This window comes from Arachis ipaensis, chromosome B5 (assembly GCF_059453495.1).
Source record: "Arachis ipaensis isolate K30076 ecotype BB chromosome B5, ASM5945349v1, whole genome shotgun sequence".
Lineage (NCBI taxonomy): Eukaryota > Viridiplantae > Streptophyta > Magnoliopsida > Fabales > Fabaceae > Arachis > Arachis ipaensis.
The window spans coordinates 135503754-135520678 of record NC_142440.1 but is presented as its reverse complement, the minus strand read 5'-3'; the positions used below and the strand labels follow the sequence as shown (position 1 = coordinate 135520678).

General features: G+C 38.2%; 1 protein-coding gene and 1 non-coding gene across 5 annotated transcripts; one reads left to right on the top strand and one right to left on the bottom strand.

The window, feature by feature from the left end:
* Positions 1-847: 847 nt before the first annotated feature.
* LOC148565879 (small nucleolar RNA R71) lies at positions 848-955 on the bottom strand. The gene has a single exon (XR_015884252.1). It is a non-coding gene; the product is annotated as a small nucleolar RNA R71 (small nucleolar RNA).
* An 8793-nt stretch (positions 956-9748) lies between these two features.
* LOC107644049 (eukaryotic peptide chain release factor subunit 1-3) lies at positions 9749-13864 on the top strand. Of its 4 annotated transcripts, none has more exons than XM_016347831.3 (6): positions 9749-10017; positions 10894-12356; positions 12491-12584; positions 12671-12749; positions 13119-13194; positions 13521-13864. In XM_016347831.3, exon 2 carries the CDS (start codon positions 10919-10921, stop codon positions 12227-12229), a length of 1311 nt encoding a protein of 436 aa, XP_016203317.1. In that variant the 5' UTR covers positions 9749-10017; positions 10894-10918; the 3' UTR covers positions 12230-12356; positions 12491-12584; positions 12671-12749; positions 13119-13194; positions 13521-13864. The 4 variants fall into 4 exon arrangements, with proteins under 4 accessions (XP_016203317.1, XP_088344380.1, XP_016203315.1 ...); XM_088488254.1 differs by having other exon boundaries at positions 9889-10017; positions 12671-12753; XM_016347829.3 differs by lacking the exon at positions 9749-10017 and adding an exon at positions 10409-10785.
* The last annotated feature ends 3061 nt before the right edge of the window (positions 13865-16925 follow it).

Below are 16925 nucleotides of genomic sequence, written 5' to 3'. Positions count from 1 at the left end.
AAACTACCTAACTAACTCTCTCTCTCTAATTTTCGAAAATATCTTCCCTCTTTTTCAAAAATTATTTTCAAAAATCACTAACTCTTTTTCAAAAATTGTTTTCGAAAATTCACTTCCCCCTCTCATCTTCTTCTATTTGTTTATTGATATACTAACATCTTTCCTTCAACTCTCCAAAAATCCGAACCCCCTCTCTCTCTGAGTTCAGATTTTCTTCCCTTCTTTTCTTCTACTAACACAAGGATCCCTATACTGTGGTATAAAGGATCCATATTATTATTACTATTTTTTCTGTGCCATCTTCTTTGTCATATGAGCAGGAGCAAGGACAAGAACATTCTTGTTAAAGCAGATCCAGAACCTGAAAGGACTCTGAAGAAAAAATTAAGAGAAGCTAAAATACAACAATCCAGAGATAACCTTTCAGAAATATTTCGAACAGGAAAAGGAGATGGCAGCCGAAAATAATAATAATATAAGGAAGATGCTTGGTGACTTCACTGCACCTAATTCCAATTTACATGGAAGAAGCATCTCCATTCCTGCCATTGGAGCAAACAATTTTGAGCTGAAACCTCAATTAGTTTCTCTGATGCAGCAGAACTGCAAGTTTCATGGACTTCCATCTGAAGATCCTTTTCAGTTCTTAACTGAATTCTTGCAGATATGTGATACTGTTAAGACTAATGGAGTAGATCCTGAAGTCTACAGGCTCATGCTTTTCCCTTTTGCTGTAAGAGACAGAGCTAGATTATGGTTGGATTCTCAACCCAAAGACAGCCTGAACTCTTGGGATAAGCTGGTCACGGCTTTCTTAGCCAAGTACTTTCCTCCTCAAAAGCTGAGCAAGCTTAGAGCTGATGTTCAAACCTTCAGACAGAAAGAAGGTGAATCCCTCTATGAAGCTTGGGAAAGATACAAACAGTTGACCAAAAAGTGTCCTTCTGACATGCTTTCAGAATGGACCATCCTGGATATATTCTATGATGGTTTATCTGAGCTATCAAAGATGTCACTGGACACTTCTGCAGGTGGATCCATTCACCTAAAGAAAACGCCTGCAGAAGCTCAAGAACTCATTGACATGGTTGCTAATAACCAGTTCATGTACACTTCTTAAAGGAATCCTGTGAGTAATGGGACGCCTATGAAGAAGGGAGTTCTTGAGGTTGATACTCTGAATGCCATATTGGCTCAGAATAAAATATTGACTCAGCAAGTCAATATGATCTCTCAGAGTCTGCATGGAATGCAAGCTGCATCCAACAGTACTCAAGAGGCATCTTCTGAAGAAGAAGCCTATGATCCTGAGAACCCTGCAATAGCAGAGGTAAATTACTTAGGTGAACCTTATGGAAACACCTATAACTCAACATGGAGAAATCATCCAAATTTCTCATGGAAGGATCAAAAGCCCCAACAAGGATTTAATAATGGTGGAAGAAACAGGTTTAGCAATAGCAAGCCTTTTCCATCATCAACTCAGCAACAGACAGAGAACTCTGAACAAAATGCTTCTAATTTAGCAAATCTAGTTTCTGATCTATCTAAGGCCACTGTAAGTTTCATGAATGAAACAAGGTCTTCCATTAGAAATCTGGAAGCACAAGTGGGCCAGCTGAGTAAAAGGATCACTGAAATCCCTCCTAGTACTCTCCCAAGCAATACAGAAGAGAATCCAAAAGGAGAGTGCAAGGCCATTGACATAAGCGCCATGGCCGAACCTGTGAGGAGAGGAGAGGACGTGAATCCCAAGGAGGAAGACCTCCTGGGACGTCCAATGATTAATAAGGAGCTTCCCTCTGAGGAACCAAAGGACTCTGAGGCCTATCTAGAGACCATAGAGATCCCATTGAACCTCCTTATGCCCTTCATGAGCTCTGATGAGTATTCCTCTTCTGAAGAGAATGAGGATGTTACTGAAGAGCAAACTGCCAAGTTTCTTGGTGCAATCATGAAGCTGAATGCCAAATTATTTGGCATTGATGCTTGGGAAGTTGAACCTCCCTTGTTCATCAATGAACTAAGTGATCTGGATCAACTGACTTTGCCTCAGAAGAGACAGGATCCTGGAAAGTTCATAATACCTTGTACCATAGGCACCATGATCTTTAAGGCTCTGTGTGACCTTGGTTCAGGAATAAACCTCATGCCCCTTTCTGTAATAGAGAAACTGGGAATCTATGGGGTGCAAGCTGCTAAAATCTCACTAGAGATGGCAGACAGCTCAAGAAAACAGGCTTATGGACAAGTAAAAGATGTATTAGTAAAGGTTGAGGGCCTTTACATACCTACTGATTTCATAGTCCTGGATACTGGAAAGGAAGAGGATGAATCCATCATCCTAGGAAGACCTTTCCTGGCCACAGCAAGAGCTATGATTGATGTTGACAGAGGTGAAATATTCCTTCAATGGAATGAGAACTCCCTTGTGTTTAAAACTCAAGGATCTCCCTCTGCAACCATGGAGAGGAAGCAGAAAAAGCTTCTCTCCAAGCAGAGTCAACCAGAGCCCCCACAGTCAAACTCCAAGTTTGGTGTTGGGAGGCCACAACCAAACTCTAAGTTTGGTGTTGAACTCCCATATCCAAACTCTAAGTTTGGTGTTGGAGAGTCTCAACAAAGCTCTGCACATCTGTGAGGCTCCATGAGAGCCCACTGTCAAGCTATTGACATTAAAGAAGCGCTTGTTGGGAGACAACCCAATGTTTATTTATCTAACTATATTTTTCTTAGTTATGTGTCTTTATAGGTTCATGATCATGAGGAGTCACAAAATAAATATAAAAATTAAAAACGGAATCAAAAACAGCAGAAGAAAAATCACACCCTGGAGGAGCATCTGTCTGGCGTTCAAACGCCAGAACAGAGCATAGTTCTGGCGCTGAACGCCCAGAATGGGAGCATCCTGGCGCTGAACGCCCAGAACAAGCATGGTTCTGGCGTTCAACGCCAGAAATGGCAGCAAAGGGGCGTTGAACGCCCAAAATGGGCACCAACCTGGCGCTGAACGCCCAGAGTTGTGTGCAAGGGCATTTTACATGCCTAAATTGGTACAGGGATGTAAATGCCTTGACACCTCAGGATCTGTGGACCCCACAGGATCATCTCAGGATCTGTGGACCCCACAGGATCCCCACCTACCTCATCATCTCTCTTTCCATTCATGATCATCCCTTGTTTTTTTTCCATTTACCACTCACATCCATACACCCACTACCTTCAAAAATTCAACATCTCTCTCCCACCCAATCCCACCCATATGGCCGAATACACACTCCCATCCATCTCCTCCATATCTTCTTCTTATTCTTCTATTCTTTCTTCTTTTGCTCGAGGGCGAGCAACATTCTAAGTTTGGTGTGGTAAAAAGCATAGCTTTTTTGTTTTTTCCATAACCATTGATGGCACCTAAGGCCAGAGAAGCCTCTAGAAAGAGGAAAGGGAAGACAAAAGCTTCCATCAAGGGTCTAAAGCTCAGTGGTAGAACATTTGACTGCAAATCAAGAGATCCCTGAGATACCTCAGGGGATACATTTTCCTCCACACAATTATTGGAAGCAACTAAGGGTGGAACATCAAGAGCACTCCATCATCCTTCATGAAATCAGAGAAGATCTAAAAGCAATGAAGGAGGAGCAGCCAAGGCAAGGAAGAGACATAGAAGAGCTCAAGGACATCACTAAGGTGGACTCATTCCTTGTTCTTACTTTCTCTGTTTTTCGTTTTCTATGTTATGTGCTTATCTATGTTTGTGTCTTCATTACATGATCATTAGTAGTTAGTAACTCTGTCTTAAAGTTATGAATGTCCTATGAATCCATCACCTCTCTTAAAATAAAAACTGTTTTAATTCAAAAGAACAAGAAGTACATGAGTTTTGAATTTATCCTTGAACTTAGTTTAATTATATTGATGTGGTGATAATGCTTCTTGTTTTCTGAATGTATGCTTGAACAGTGCATATGTCTTTTGAAGTTGTTGTTTAAGAATGTTAAATATGTTGGCTCTTGAAAGAATGATGACTAGGAGACATGTTATTTGATAATCTAAAAAATCATAAAAATGATTCTTGAAGCAAGAAAAAGCAGCAAAGAACAAAGCTTGCAGAAAAAAAAATAATAAAAAAAAATAGGCGAAAAAAAAAATATAGAAAGAAAAAGAAAAAGCAAGCAGAAAAAGCCAAAAGCTCTTAAAACCAAGAGGCAAGAGCAAAAAGCCAATAACCCTTAAAACCAAAAGGCAAGGGCAAATAAAAAGGGTCCCAAGGCTTTGAGCATCAGTGGATAGGAGGGCCTAAAGGAATAAAATCCTGGTCTAAGCGGCTAAACCAAGCTGTCCCTAACCATGTGCTTGTGGCGTGTAGGTGTCAAGTGAAAACTTGAGACTGAGCGGTTAAAGTCAAGGTCCAAAGCAAAAAAAAAGAGTGTGCTTAAGAACCCTGGACACCTCTAATTGGGGACTTTAGCAAAGCTGAGTCACAATCTGAAAAGGTTCACCCAATTATGTGTCTGTGGCATTTATGTATCCGGTAGTAATACTGGAAAACAAAATGCTTAGGGCCACGGCCAAGACTCATAAAGAAGCTGTGTTCAAGAATCATCATACTGAACTAAGAGAGTCAATAACACTATTCGAAATCTGAAGTTCCTATAGATGCCAATCATTCTGAACCTCAATGGATAAAGTGAGATGCCAAAACTATTCAAGAGGCAAAAAGCTATAAGTCCCGCTCATATGATTGAAGCTCTGTTTCATTGATAGTTTGGAATTTATAGTATATTCTATTCTTTTTATCCTATTTTGATTTTCAGTTGCTTGGGGACAAGCAACAATTTAAGTTTGGTGTTGTGATGAGCGGATAATTTATACGCTTTTTGACATTGTTTTTAGTATGTTTTTAGTAGGATCTAGTTACTTTTAGGGATGTTTTTAATAGATTTTGTGTTAAATTCACATTTCTGGACTTTACTATGAGTTTGTGTGTTTTTCTGTGATTTCAGGTATTTTCTGGCTGAAATTGAGGGACTTGAGCAAAAATCAGATTCAGAGGTTGAAAAAGGACTGCTGATGCTGTTGGATTCTGACCTCCCTATACTCAAAGTGGATTTTCGGGAGCTACAGAACTCGAAATGGCGCGCTTCCAATTGCGTTGGAAAGTAGACATCCAGGGCTTTCCAGCAATATATAATAGTCCATACTTTGGCCAAGAATTAACGACGTAAACTGGCATTCAACGCCAGCTTTCTACCCAAATCTGGCGTCCAGCGCCAGAAAAGGATCCAAAACCAGAGTTGAACGCCCAAACTGGCATAAAAACTGGCGTTCAACTCCACAAATGGCCTCTGCACGTGCAACACTTAAGCTCAGCCCAAACACACACCAAGTGGGCCCCGGAAGTAGATTTATACATCAAATACTTACTCATGTAAACCCTAGTAGCTAGTTTATTATAAATAGGACCTCTTACTATTGTATTAGGCATCCTGGATTGTATTTTGATCATGTGATCTCGTTTAGGGGGCTGGCCATCTCGGCCATGCCTGGACCTTTCACTTATGTATTTTCAACGGTAGAGTTTCTGCACTCCATAGATTAAGGTGTGGAGCTCTGCTGTTCCTCAAAGATTAATGCAAAGTACTACTGTTTTCTATTCAATTCTTCTTATTTCGCTTCTAAGATATCCATTCGCACCCAAGAACGTGATGAAGGTGATGATTATGTGTGACGCTCATCACCATTCTCCCCTATGAACGCGTGCCTGACAAACACTTCTGTTCTACATGAATTAAGCTAGAATGAGTATCTCTTAGATCTCCTAACCAGAATCTTCGTGGCGTAAGCTAGAATGATGGCGGCATTCAAGAGAATCCGGAAGGTCTAAACCTTGTCTGTGGTATTCTGAGTAGGATTCAATGATTGAATGACTGTGACGAGCTTCAAACTCGCGAGTGCTGGGCGTTAGTGACAGACGCAAAAGGAGGGTGAATCCTATTCCAGCATGATCGGGAACCGACAGATGAATAGCCGTGCCGTGACAGGGTGCGTGAGCATATGATTCACTGAGAGGAGGGGATGTAGCCACTGACAACGGTGATGCCCTTGCATAAAGCCAGCCATGGAAAGGAGTAAGACTGACTGGATGAAGATAGCAGGAAAGCAGAGGTTCAGAGGAACGAAAAGCATCTCCATTCGCTTATCTGAAATTCCTACCAATGATTTACATAAGTATCTCTATCCCTATTCTATTATTTATTATTCGAAAACACCATTATCACTTTATATCTTCCTGACTGAGATTTACAAGGTGACCATAGCTTGCTTCATACCAACAATCTCCGTGGGATTCGACCCTTACTCACGTAAGGTATTACTTGGACGACCCAGTGCACTTGCTGGTTAGTTGTATCGAAGTTGTGACAATTATGTATTGAGATCAGAGCACCAAGTTGCTCACGTTGCCGGGGATTGTTTGAGCCTGGACATCACAATTTCGTGCACCACATAGCCAATGTCAAGTTAGGTTAGAACTTGAGTGAGAAAGGATTGGGTCAATCCTATGAAATTGGTGTATGTAATACAGTTAACTATAGTGAAAATTCTTCCATAGTTGTGGAGGAGACTGGACGTAGGTTGCATAGCACAAGGCAACCGAACCAGGATACATGCTGGTGTTAGCTTTTCTCTTATCTGCTGTGTTCTGTTTTCTGATATTCATGAGACAAAAACAAATTGTTTCATAAATTTCCACTGCTGAGTATAAACAGAATCAGAATTGAAAGTTTGTTTAAAAAGGGTCATAACAGCAACTTAAAAGGAAGGCATAGATTCAACCCCCCTTCTCTAAGCCTACCACAACCTTCAGGAAACAAACTAAAGTGATGTCTTCACGGAGGTAATGACTCTTCAGCATCCAAAATCCAAAGCGAAAGCATAAACTATCAATGTAAAGCTAATCTAGATTCTGATCTAAAATTAAAAGTAATCCTAATATCAATGTATTTGAATATGTATGGATGCGTGTTTGAGTCTCTGCATGTTCCCTAGCTTTTGTCTGTATTTCTGGGCCAAAAACTGGGTTAAAACGCGGCCCGAAATTGTCTATAGCGTATTCTACAATTTCTGCAGATCGCGCAGGTCACGCGTACGCATCGTCCACGCGATCGCGTCATTCAGCGATTTTCCTTGTCACGCGTTCGCGTCGTCCACGCGTTCGCTTCATTCGTGCAGACTCCACTCCACATGTTTACCTCAGGCACGCGTTTGCGTTGCTGCGATTTCTTCATTTCGCGCGCTCGTGTGAGCCATGCGCTCGCGACAGTGTTCGCTGGTCATCTCCTTAGTTTCTTGTGTTCCTCCCTTTTTTGCAAGCTTCCTCTCCATTCTCGAAGCCATTCCTACCCTATGAAGCCTAAAACACTTAACATACGGATCACGGCATCGAATGGTATAAAGGAGAATAAAAAATGTACAAATTAAAGGTCTCTAGGAAGAAAGTTTTCAACCATAAACAATACTAGGAATGAATTATAAAATTCATGCAATCCATATGAATAAGTAGGTAAAGACTTGATAAAACCACTCAATTAAACACAATATAAATAATAAAATAATGGTTTATCAGACTTTGTTGTGGTATTTCTCTATTTAGACAATGTGACAATTAGCCTTCAATGACATGTTACTACTAAGATTACTTACTATCTTCATTTTGTTTATGCCTCAACATAATTCATACAAATAGAGACACAGAATTAATTGCCAAATTTTATAAAATTAACCATATTTGACAGGGAATTACTTCCAACTTCAAATAACTACTCCCATTCAAGTCAACAAATTCAATACACCATTACATGTTTATAGAGGATAACTGGGTTTATTTAGAAGTACATAACAAACAAAAAAGTATCACAACTACTACAAACGGCAAAATTATTAGCGGTTTCAATGCTCTAACTTCAACTTCCAAAGTGCCCAACTTCCATGCCACCTTCACCCTCCATTCATCATACTCACCTTCAACCTCCATATCAGCTCCTGCATTTTTCTTTGTACCACATATACCCACTGCTTCGAATTCATCATCATCAACCCACTTAAAATAATTGCAGTGACTACCCTTCTGCAATTTCAGATGGGAGCAAACAAAAAAATTAGACAACACCCAACAGCATATAACAACATGAAAAAGCTTTAACTTCTTTTACAATCACTCACCCGATACCTTAGACATGCATGGAACAATCTATTTGGATTCTCTGTTGTCCCAAATTTCTTAATCACAGTCTTCAGCCCACAGAAACATGATCCATCATGAGAATTCACCCTCCTCCTTCGCATCGAAACACTAGATCCATGACTGTCGTGCGATGCATGTGACAAACCACCACCACAACCACCATTTCCTATCTCCATCCACTCAGCCAGCCAGGGATTACGACTCCTACTTACCTCTACTGCCACCGAAAGTGATCACGGCGATGTATTTATCGTTCAAATTGGGATTAGGGTTTATACACTCGAATGACTAATTTGACGTCTTAAACATAACTTATCTTGTCAGCAACAACATGCTACAACTTGGCGTTTGCCAGCTTCGCACTTAACGGGCCACGTAAGCGGCCTTTGCCATCTTAGCTATGAAGATGACGGAAGGACAAACGTGAACAATTGAGGTATCTTTCGAGGACGTTTTTTATTAATTTTGACTTTCGGGGACGAAAATGGAGATCGAGGACACTTTCAGGGACGAAATTGACTATTAACTCTATGTAAATTGTTGCATGCTCAAAGATCATTTATTATGATGATTTAAATTGAGTTAAATCACTAGTGTTCCGACCCGACCCGGCCAGTGCAGTGTCCGACCCGGCCCGAGCGGCCGACCAAGTGGGCCACGTATGCCCGGATTGCTACCCGAACGCCTGCTCCCTGACAGCCAGCTGCAAGACAGCTAGGAGAGGAAGCTTTATGGAAAGAGACGTCTCCTGTGGGACCCGCCCTACTGACAGGTATATATGGAGAGGGCCCTACCCCTCCCTCACGGTATGTCACTATCTCACACTCTCACCGCCATCTGTGAAAAACTTTGACTTGGGCGTCGGAGTGTCATTGCAGGTGGCTCCCCCTTCATATCGCGACAACTTGGGAGGTCATCTACCCTCAGGTCTCGCTCACCAGACCCAGATCAAGGCCGATTCCCACCATCACACTTAGAGAACACCTCCGACCCGTCCGGCATACGAAGTATCGAACAACTAGTTTGTTGCTAATTAGTAAGGCATGGAACGATTCGTGAGACCTCACGGCTCACATGATCTAGTAGCATGGATGATTGGCTGTAAATATATATTGGTTTGGATCAATTTAGATAATAAAATTGATATAATTTATATATTATTAGTTTGATTTTTTTTTAAGATAATCCCATTTTATTAAAAAAATTGTATCTATATTGGTTTGAATTTATTTTTTAAACTAATTCAATTCAAATTAGCGTGAATTAAATTAAATGAGTTTATATTTGAGTCAAAATTTACATTTTAATCTTTTAGAATTTGAATAGCTAATCTATATTTTTAATATATTTTAAACAATACTTTCAAATTCTTATTATTGGCATTCGTATTAAACTCTTTAATATTATGAGTTTTGACTTTTGAAATCAATATTCTTGATTTGATTTTCAGTTACCGAATGCGAAAAGATCTCATTTAAAATTACATATTTGGATGCCACGTTAATCACCTCACAGCTAGAAATTTCCAGAAAGAGGGGGGACAAAACAGTAAATTACTTGATTTCACGGCCAACTCTGCGTAACAAGTAAGGAACTGCCACGCCTAGCTCAACACGAACGACGTCGTTCCCATTACCATTATAAAAGCCCAAACCCCCCTTTTTGCCTATCAGGTTCAGTTCTGCTAATCAGCTAGGGCACAAAAGAATCTCTCGTTTTCTCTTTCCCCTTCTTTCTCATTCTCTCGGCCTCCGTTCCGTTTCGTCGCTAAAACGGTACTTCTTTATCTCTGCATCTAATTTTCCTGTTCTAGTAGCTGATCGTGTGTTTGATTCATTTGATTATGTTTTTCGATGTTTTGATTGCTTGTTTTATTTTGCATTCTTGCTTTTACGTGTTGGGGTTTGTGACGGTGTTATTATATTATATATGAATATGGATTAGTATATATTAAATTGGCATGTTCTGCTGCAGATTATGTCATGTCCGTGGATTTTGCTGTTAATAGTTGTTGGTTTGTTCTATTTAATATTATGGTCTTTTTGGCGGCTTATTTATTTGGTTTTAATTTTTTATTTGCAACTTGCCATGAGTGGGATAAACGTCAGGACTGAGTAAAAAGGATTGATTTTGTAATTAAAAATAGTAATTATGATTTATAGTGTTGAATATCATGCTCCTTGGACGCTGTGTTTATATTAGTTTAATGATTTATGCGAGGCTTTGTGGATAGCAAAAAGGAACTTTTTTGTTTTTTCTAATAAAATTTTATCCGAGAAAGTGTAGATGAACATTATCAGATCTTAATACGAATACTTTGTTTATAGTGTATTCTAATTTCCAATTAAACGGAACAAGAGGAGTCCTGTGTCTTTTTTCTAATTATTTGTTTCCATTGTTTTGTTGTTCTCTTAGTTGATCTTCTGTGTTTATTTCCTATATTTTGCGAATTCTTGAACAGCAGCTGTTATTAGTGTGGTGGTCTGATTTTCTATCATGATTTGTCTTTCACATTTATTTATGTGGCTAGCAATTGTGTTCATGTAAGTGATTTTTTGTATGTGCTTGATTCCTGATTGTTTTGACCATGTGTCAGTTTGTTGATTATGTAAGTGATTTTTTCTCGTTTGTTCCTTTTTATTACTGAAAAGGTTATTGGCCAACAATTGTTCTGAGATGGCTGATGCACACGAGACTGACAAGAACATTGAGATTTGGAAGATCAAGAAATTGATCAAAGCTCTCGAGGCTGCTAGAGGAAATGGGACAAGTATGATTTCCCTTATCATGCCCCCACGTGATCAAATATCTCGAGTTACCAAGATGCTTGGTGATGAGTTTGGTACTGCTTCCAACATCAAGAGCAGGGTGAACCGGCAGTCTGTGCTTGGGGCCATCACCTCTGCCCAGCAGAGGCTCAAGCTCTATAACAAGGTTCCTCCAAACGGGCTTGTGCTGTATACTGGCACAATTGTTACTGAAGATGGGAAGGAAAAGAAGGTTACTATTGACTTTGAGCCTTTCAGACCTATCAATGCTTCCCTCTATCTGTGTGACAACAAGTTTCATACTGAGGCTCTAAATGAGCTTTTGGAGTCAGATGACAAGTTTGGGTTCATTGTCATGGATGGCAATGGTACCCTGTTTGGCACCTTGAGCGGTAACACAAGGGAAGTGCTTCATAAATTCAGTGTCGATCTCCCAAAGAAGCATGGAAGAGGAGGGCAATCAGCTCTTCGATTTGCCCGTCTTCGCATGGAGAAACGTCATAACTATGTCAGGAAGACTGCAGAGCTTGCAACTCAGTTTTATATCAATCCAGCTACCAGCCAGCCAAATGTTTCTGGATTAATACTTGCTGGTTCAGCTGATTTCAAAACTGAGCTTAGTCAGTCTGATATGTTTGATCCTCGACTCCAAGCAAAAATTCTCAATGTTGTAGATGTTTCCTATGGTGGTGAAAATGGGTTTAATCAGGCTATTGAACTTTCATCTGAGATTCTGTCCAATGTGAAATTTATCCAGGAGAAACGCTTGATTGGAAAATATTTTGAGGAAATTAGCCAGGATACTGGGAAATATGTTTTTGGGGTTGAGGATACTTTGAAAGCTTTGGAGATGGGAGCTGTTGAGACACTCATTGTGTGGGAAAATTTGGATATGAGTAGGTTTGTCTTGAAAAACAGTGCTACTGGTGAGGTTGTCATTCAACACTTCAACAAGGAACAAGAGGCCAATCAGAGCAACTTCCGGGATCCTGTATCCAATGCTGATTATGAGGTGCAGGAAAAAATCTCTCTTTTGGAGTGGTTTGCAAATGAATACAGGCGGTTTGGTTGCACTCTTGAGTTTGTCACAAATAAGTCGCAAGAAGGTTCACAGTTTTGTAGAGGTTTTGGTGGGATTGGTGGTATCTTGCGCTACCAGCTGGACATGAGGACATTTGATGATTTCTCTGATGATGATGCTGTCTATGAATCTGAATAGCAATCAATGAACAACTTCCTCTTGCTGGTGCAGGAAAAGGAGGTGAAAATACCTGCACCAGTAATTGAGGGGGTAGCGTGCGCTCCTGCTGCACCTACTCTTCATCCTCCACCTGTGGTATTGCATGGTAAGCTTGATTGTCCTGTGTTTTGCTACATTATATCTAGCTGTTGAGGTTTATACTCATGATTCATATTTTGGGGTTTTAATTTTTTTAAGCAACTTGCCGAATCTTTTCCCTACCCATATTTCTTTTTTCAGATGCCATGCCTCAAGAGTCCAATGTACTGATCCTGGTTACTCATCTATTTGATCTCCTGCTCCTCCATGCCAGCAAACTTGCTTGCCTCCTTAGGTGGAATTCTACCCAAAATCCTCTCTTGGTGCACATTTATTCGTTATCTGAGTACATATCTAACATTTCTTGTTTTCCTATTCCAGCTCATCTGCTCTCTACATGTGCGCAACAATGCAATCTCTAACTTGTGCTTCCAAAAGAAACAACCTTGGCTCCATGCTGGTTGGTACTAAAGTGAACTTCTGCAGATATTAATTTATTTTTAGTTTCTTCACCTCCGATTGCATTTTGCTTCCATATTTTGAACAGCTGAGAAACGGAATTGGCTGATCCAAATATTTTTGTAGTTGTTCCAGTTGATTTCAGTCTTTATTATTCCCAATGTTTTGGTTAGGATACAAATTATAATATCAGTAGTCTCTTAAAATTACTTTGCAACTCTTCTGCTTTCACAATTTCCAATCCAAATGTATTATTTGTCAGTATAAGCTTTCAATTGAAGATTGGATTTCTAGCTTTTAAGTGTCTCAAGTCTTGCTATTAGCTTTCTAGCTTAGATTGTTACTTGTTTTGCCGCCTTTTTGAATTCAGGCTTCATCATATCCGACTATGGTCTCTGAGCAAAGCAGTGATTGTGTAAGAAAGCATGCCCACTTCTTACCATGAGGTACATTTAATTCTATACATGCAACATTATGGATTGACTTATATAAATTTTTATTGTCTAATGTGTAATTGAATTTGTCTGTGCTTGACAACCCAGTGTAGTTTTTGTATTATAATTTGTTGTTTAGTGTGTTATTTCTTTGATTTCTACCATTAGTGATGTGATGATGATTACTGTAGTGACCTGCTGTTTAATTGTTGATAATTGACTGATCTTCTGTGGAGTAATTCATTCCTAGTTTGTTTCATCTTTTATTGTTTGCGAACATTTAGACAAAATTGCTGCAAAACTAACATTTACTGATTCCTATTTATATTGTTTTGTAGGTGGATGGATCCAGAATTTTCTCTTAACGTGGTTTATGAATGATCCTTGAGCTTGTGCTCTGAAATCTATGATTATGTCGCTCATATATAATGATTGTTTGGGAACTTAGGTGTGGTGATGTCTAATGATGTTAATTAGGGGCCTTCAAGACTTGCGAGCAATATCTTCATGGTGTGTGATGTATGATATGACGAGCCTTCTACTTTCTGGCTAGTTTATTTTCAGGGTACGGGGTACCAAATATTTTCGATTGGGATTTTGCTTAAATGCTTAATGGTGTGTGATGTGATGTTATGAGACTTAAGTTTATTTGATGGTAATATATAACATTGCTTTCATGTTACCCTCCGTTTCTTACAATCAAATTATGAATGTCTTTAGCTTGATAAGTTTTTGGTCCTTTCGAGAGCTACCTGTTTAGGGTCAGCTTTGCATTATTGATTGCAGTTATGCTTCCAAGGCGAGTCATTTTAAATGCCAGCTCTTGGGAATTGCTTCCAAGTCGAGCCATTGTAGTTATGTTCATTTCTATTTCTATCCGCAATCTTCAATTCCTGGATTTCATTGTCCTTGTCGGTCCTGGCTGGTCAAGATAGGCAAGTCTGATTGTATGGGAATGTCGCTCTAATCGAGTGATGAATTCCGGATAAGGCTAAAGATTAGCGAGAGACTGATAGTGAATAGTGAACTAATTCCGCAAGGAAAGGATAAAAACTGTCTACTTAACACTAGGCTCAACTTAAGATGGATCTGAACCCGAGACTTGAGCTGCTTAGGGATTTGACTGGTACCTAGTTGTCATAGAAAAATAAAGACGTCTATCCAGCGCCTAGTTGCTTGCTTATGCAAATTGCTCTTTGGGAAGTTTGATAGACAAATTTGTTCCCTTAACGTTGGTTGAATTGGACTTGCTTGTATTGGACTCAATAGTTGGATTCCTCAAAAGGCATCCTTGATCGAATAAAGTGGTTGAAATTGCAGGTAGTAACAATTTGGTAATAGTTAAATGCGAATCTTATTCTAGGTTTATTCATCACCATACTAATTATTCTCACTTTTTAAGTTATTTGACAATATTGTAATATTGTTCCCTTGTCATAAACCCGTACCAGCTCCAATCAAGTATAGTTATGGTAATAAATTGCTTACCGGTTTCTAGATCCTTTTCTTCAGATATTTTAGTACCACCAAACTTATCCATTAGCTGAATATTTAAATGAAAAATAAATTATGGAAAACCGAAGGACAACAACGACATACGGTTACAAACATGCATATATATTTGATAAATACATTTTATGGTAGACGAATCTGTGCGATGCCTTGATTCCATGTATTGAAGCCTTTGTATCATAGCATCTACCCTTTAAGTATGGGTCAAAATAATGTTGAAATATTAGCAGCAGAGATGTATTATAACAGGTTGAATGATGGTTTGACCAGTTTGTGTGTTAGTACAGCGATGCATGCATGGTTGCATTCAAATATAATCCATACATATCAATCAATATCATTATTGTGTTGACACTCCAACTGCTGATTTGGGCCCTTGCCCCTTGTCTTCATAATTAACTTCATATAATGCTTCATTGATTTTGAATAACCATGGAATTGGAATTCTTTAGTTCTTTATTTATTAAAAAAAAAAATAGCAGGGATCTTTTTTGAAATATATTAGAACTCGTGTCATGCAAAGTGGCTATATTAAATTATGAAAAACAAATTAAAGATGTCAATTTATTTTTATAGTTGTTGCAAATCATGTAACAGAATTCAGTTTAATATTTTAGTGTTTTATTTAAATATATTATAATACAAATAATACAAGAATTGAATTCAAAATCATTTTTATCATAAATTGAATTGAAGCTTGTTTTCTGATTTAACATCTATAGGGGAATGATTAATGTATTTGGTCAATATTAAATGAATAAGAATAAGATATCTTGTCCCATAATGCATAGGGTTGTAGGAGCCTTGGAGATAAGAAGAGAAAAAAAAATTGTGTTGAAGCTTCTTAGCAATTTCTTTGGACAATATAATAAACATTGAGAAATATTCAATTCGTTTAGTCCTTATTATGAATAATTTTCAAAGATGCAAGAGGCTAAGGATGTTGTTAGTACTTGGCATTCACCAAGCATAAAATAAATCAACTATTGACATCAAATTCCGACAATATCATGTGCAAATAAGATGATTTGTTGGAGAAAAATTTGCTTTTGACGATAATATATCCATACTATTCTGTCTCATGTAAAACTATGATGGAGATGTTTGAGGCCACCCGTTTACAATAATAAGAAAGAAGATGCATCTAACCTTTCTTTCATTCCATTTATTTTGTTTCTTTTATTTGTCCCTATCAACTTATATTTTGTATCTATTTATTTTTTTATTTTATTCTTTTCCAATTTTTTAGGTGCTTCCCTAGATCATCAATTACCCACTTTTTCACTTTTTTTTTTCTAGTTAAATTAAGCAACTTATCATGAAATGGGTACACGCCATTATCTTCTCTTCATATCAATGTTATGACAAGTGTACTTAGGAAAAAGCAATAGTTCTTTTGAGAATTGAGGGAAATCACAATGGTATAGTAGTTTTGTGGACTTTGAAAGTGATATATCTTAGAAATTAGGAATACGAGAGTTATAACTATAATCTATATAGCATATATAATTAGGTAAGATATAAGAAACACACCAAACTCAAACATGTAGATGAAGTTCATCATTAATGTACAATTCCTTAGGCTATTGTGGTCATTGATGATTTATCCATCAAGAGTATTTCCTTTATTTTCTTCAATGTTCTTTTATAGAATCAAATAGGGAAATTTTCCATAAACTAAGGAAATATACTAAGAGAAAATGTGCAAGTCAAGTCCCAAAAACTTATGGTTATGGGTAAGGAAAATGACATTTCTAGCTAGTTTAAGCTTTAAGAACAAAATTCATGCACCAAAGATAGACACTTAGGTGTAACTATTTTTTGGCCTTCTAATGATGCATAGCTAATTAACTACATAAATGAATATTTGAAAAATGAAAATTACTTGTTTTCCTAATTGTTGAAATTAAGGCATGAATCCACAATACTAAGTGGTTGGCTTTGGCCCACTCATGTACATATTCCTACCCACTTTGAGTATCTATTTATTGATGGCATGTGGTAGTGGATTTATTTGCCTTTTAAACTCCGAAAAAATTGGCTTTTGTCTTATGGCTTTAACCCAATTATAACGACAGGGCTTGATTAGTATTTTTCTATGAATTTTTAGCTTATTATTTGTAAATTAGTCCAACTATGGAAACAATTACATTTCACAATCAATATAATGACAAGTTAGATCATAATGAATAAGCAATGAAATTTTCCCACGAAAAATATTAGTATCCGTG

Coding starts and splice junctions, on each gene's coding strand:
- LOC107644049 (XM_016347829.3), top strand. CDS start 10,739: ATGATTTGTCTTTCACATTTATTTATGTGGCTAGCAATTGTGTTCAT. Junction 10,786..10,893: donor TGGCTAGCAATTGTGTTCAT/GTAAGTGATTTT, acceptor ATTACTGAAAAG/GTTATTGGCCAACAATTGTT.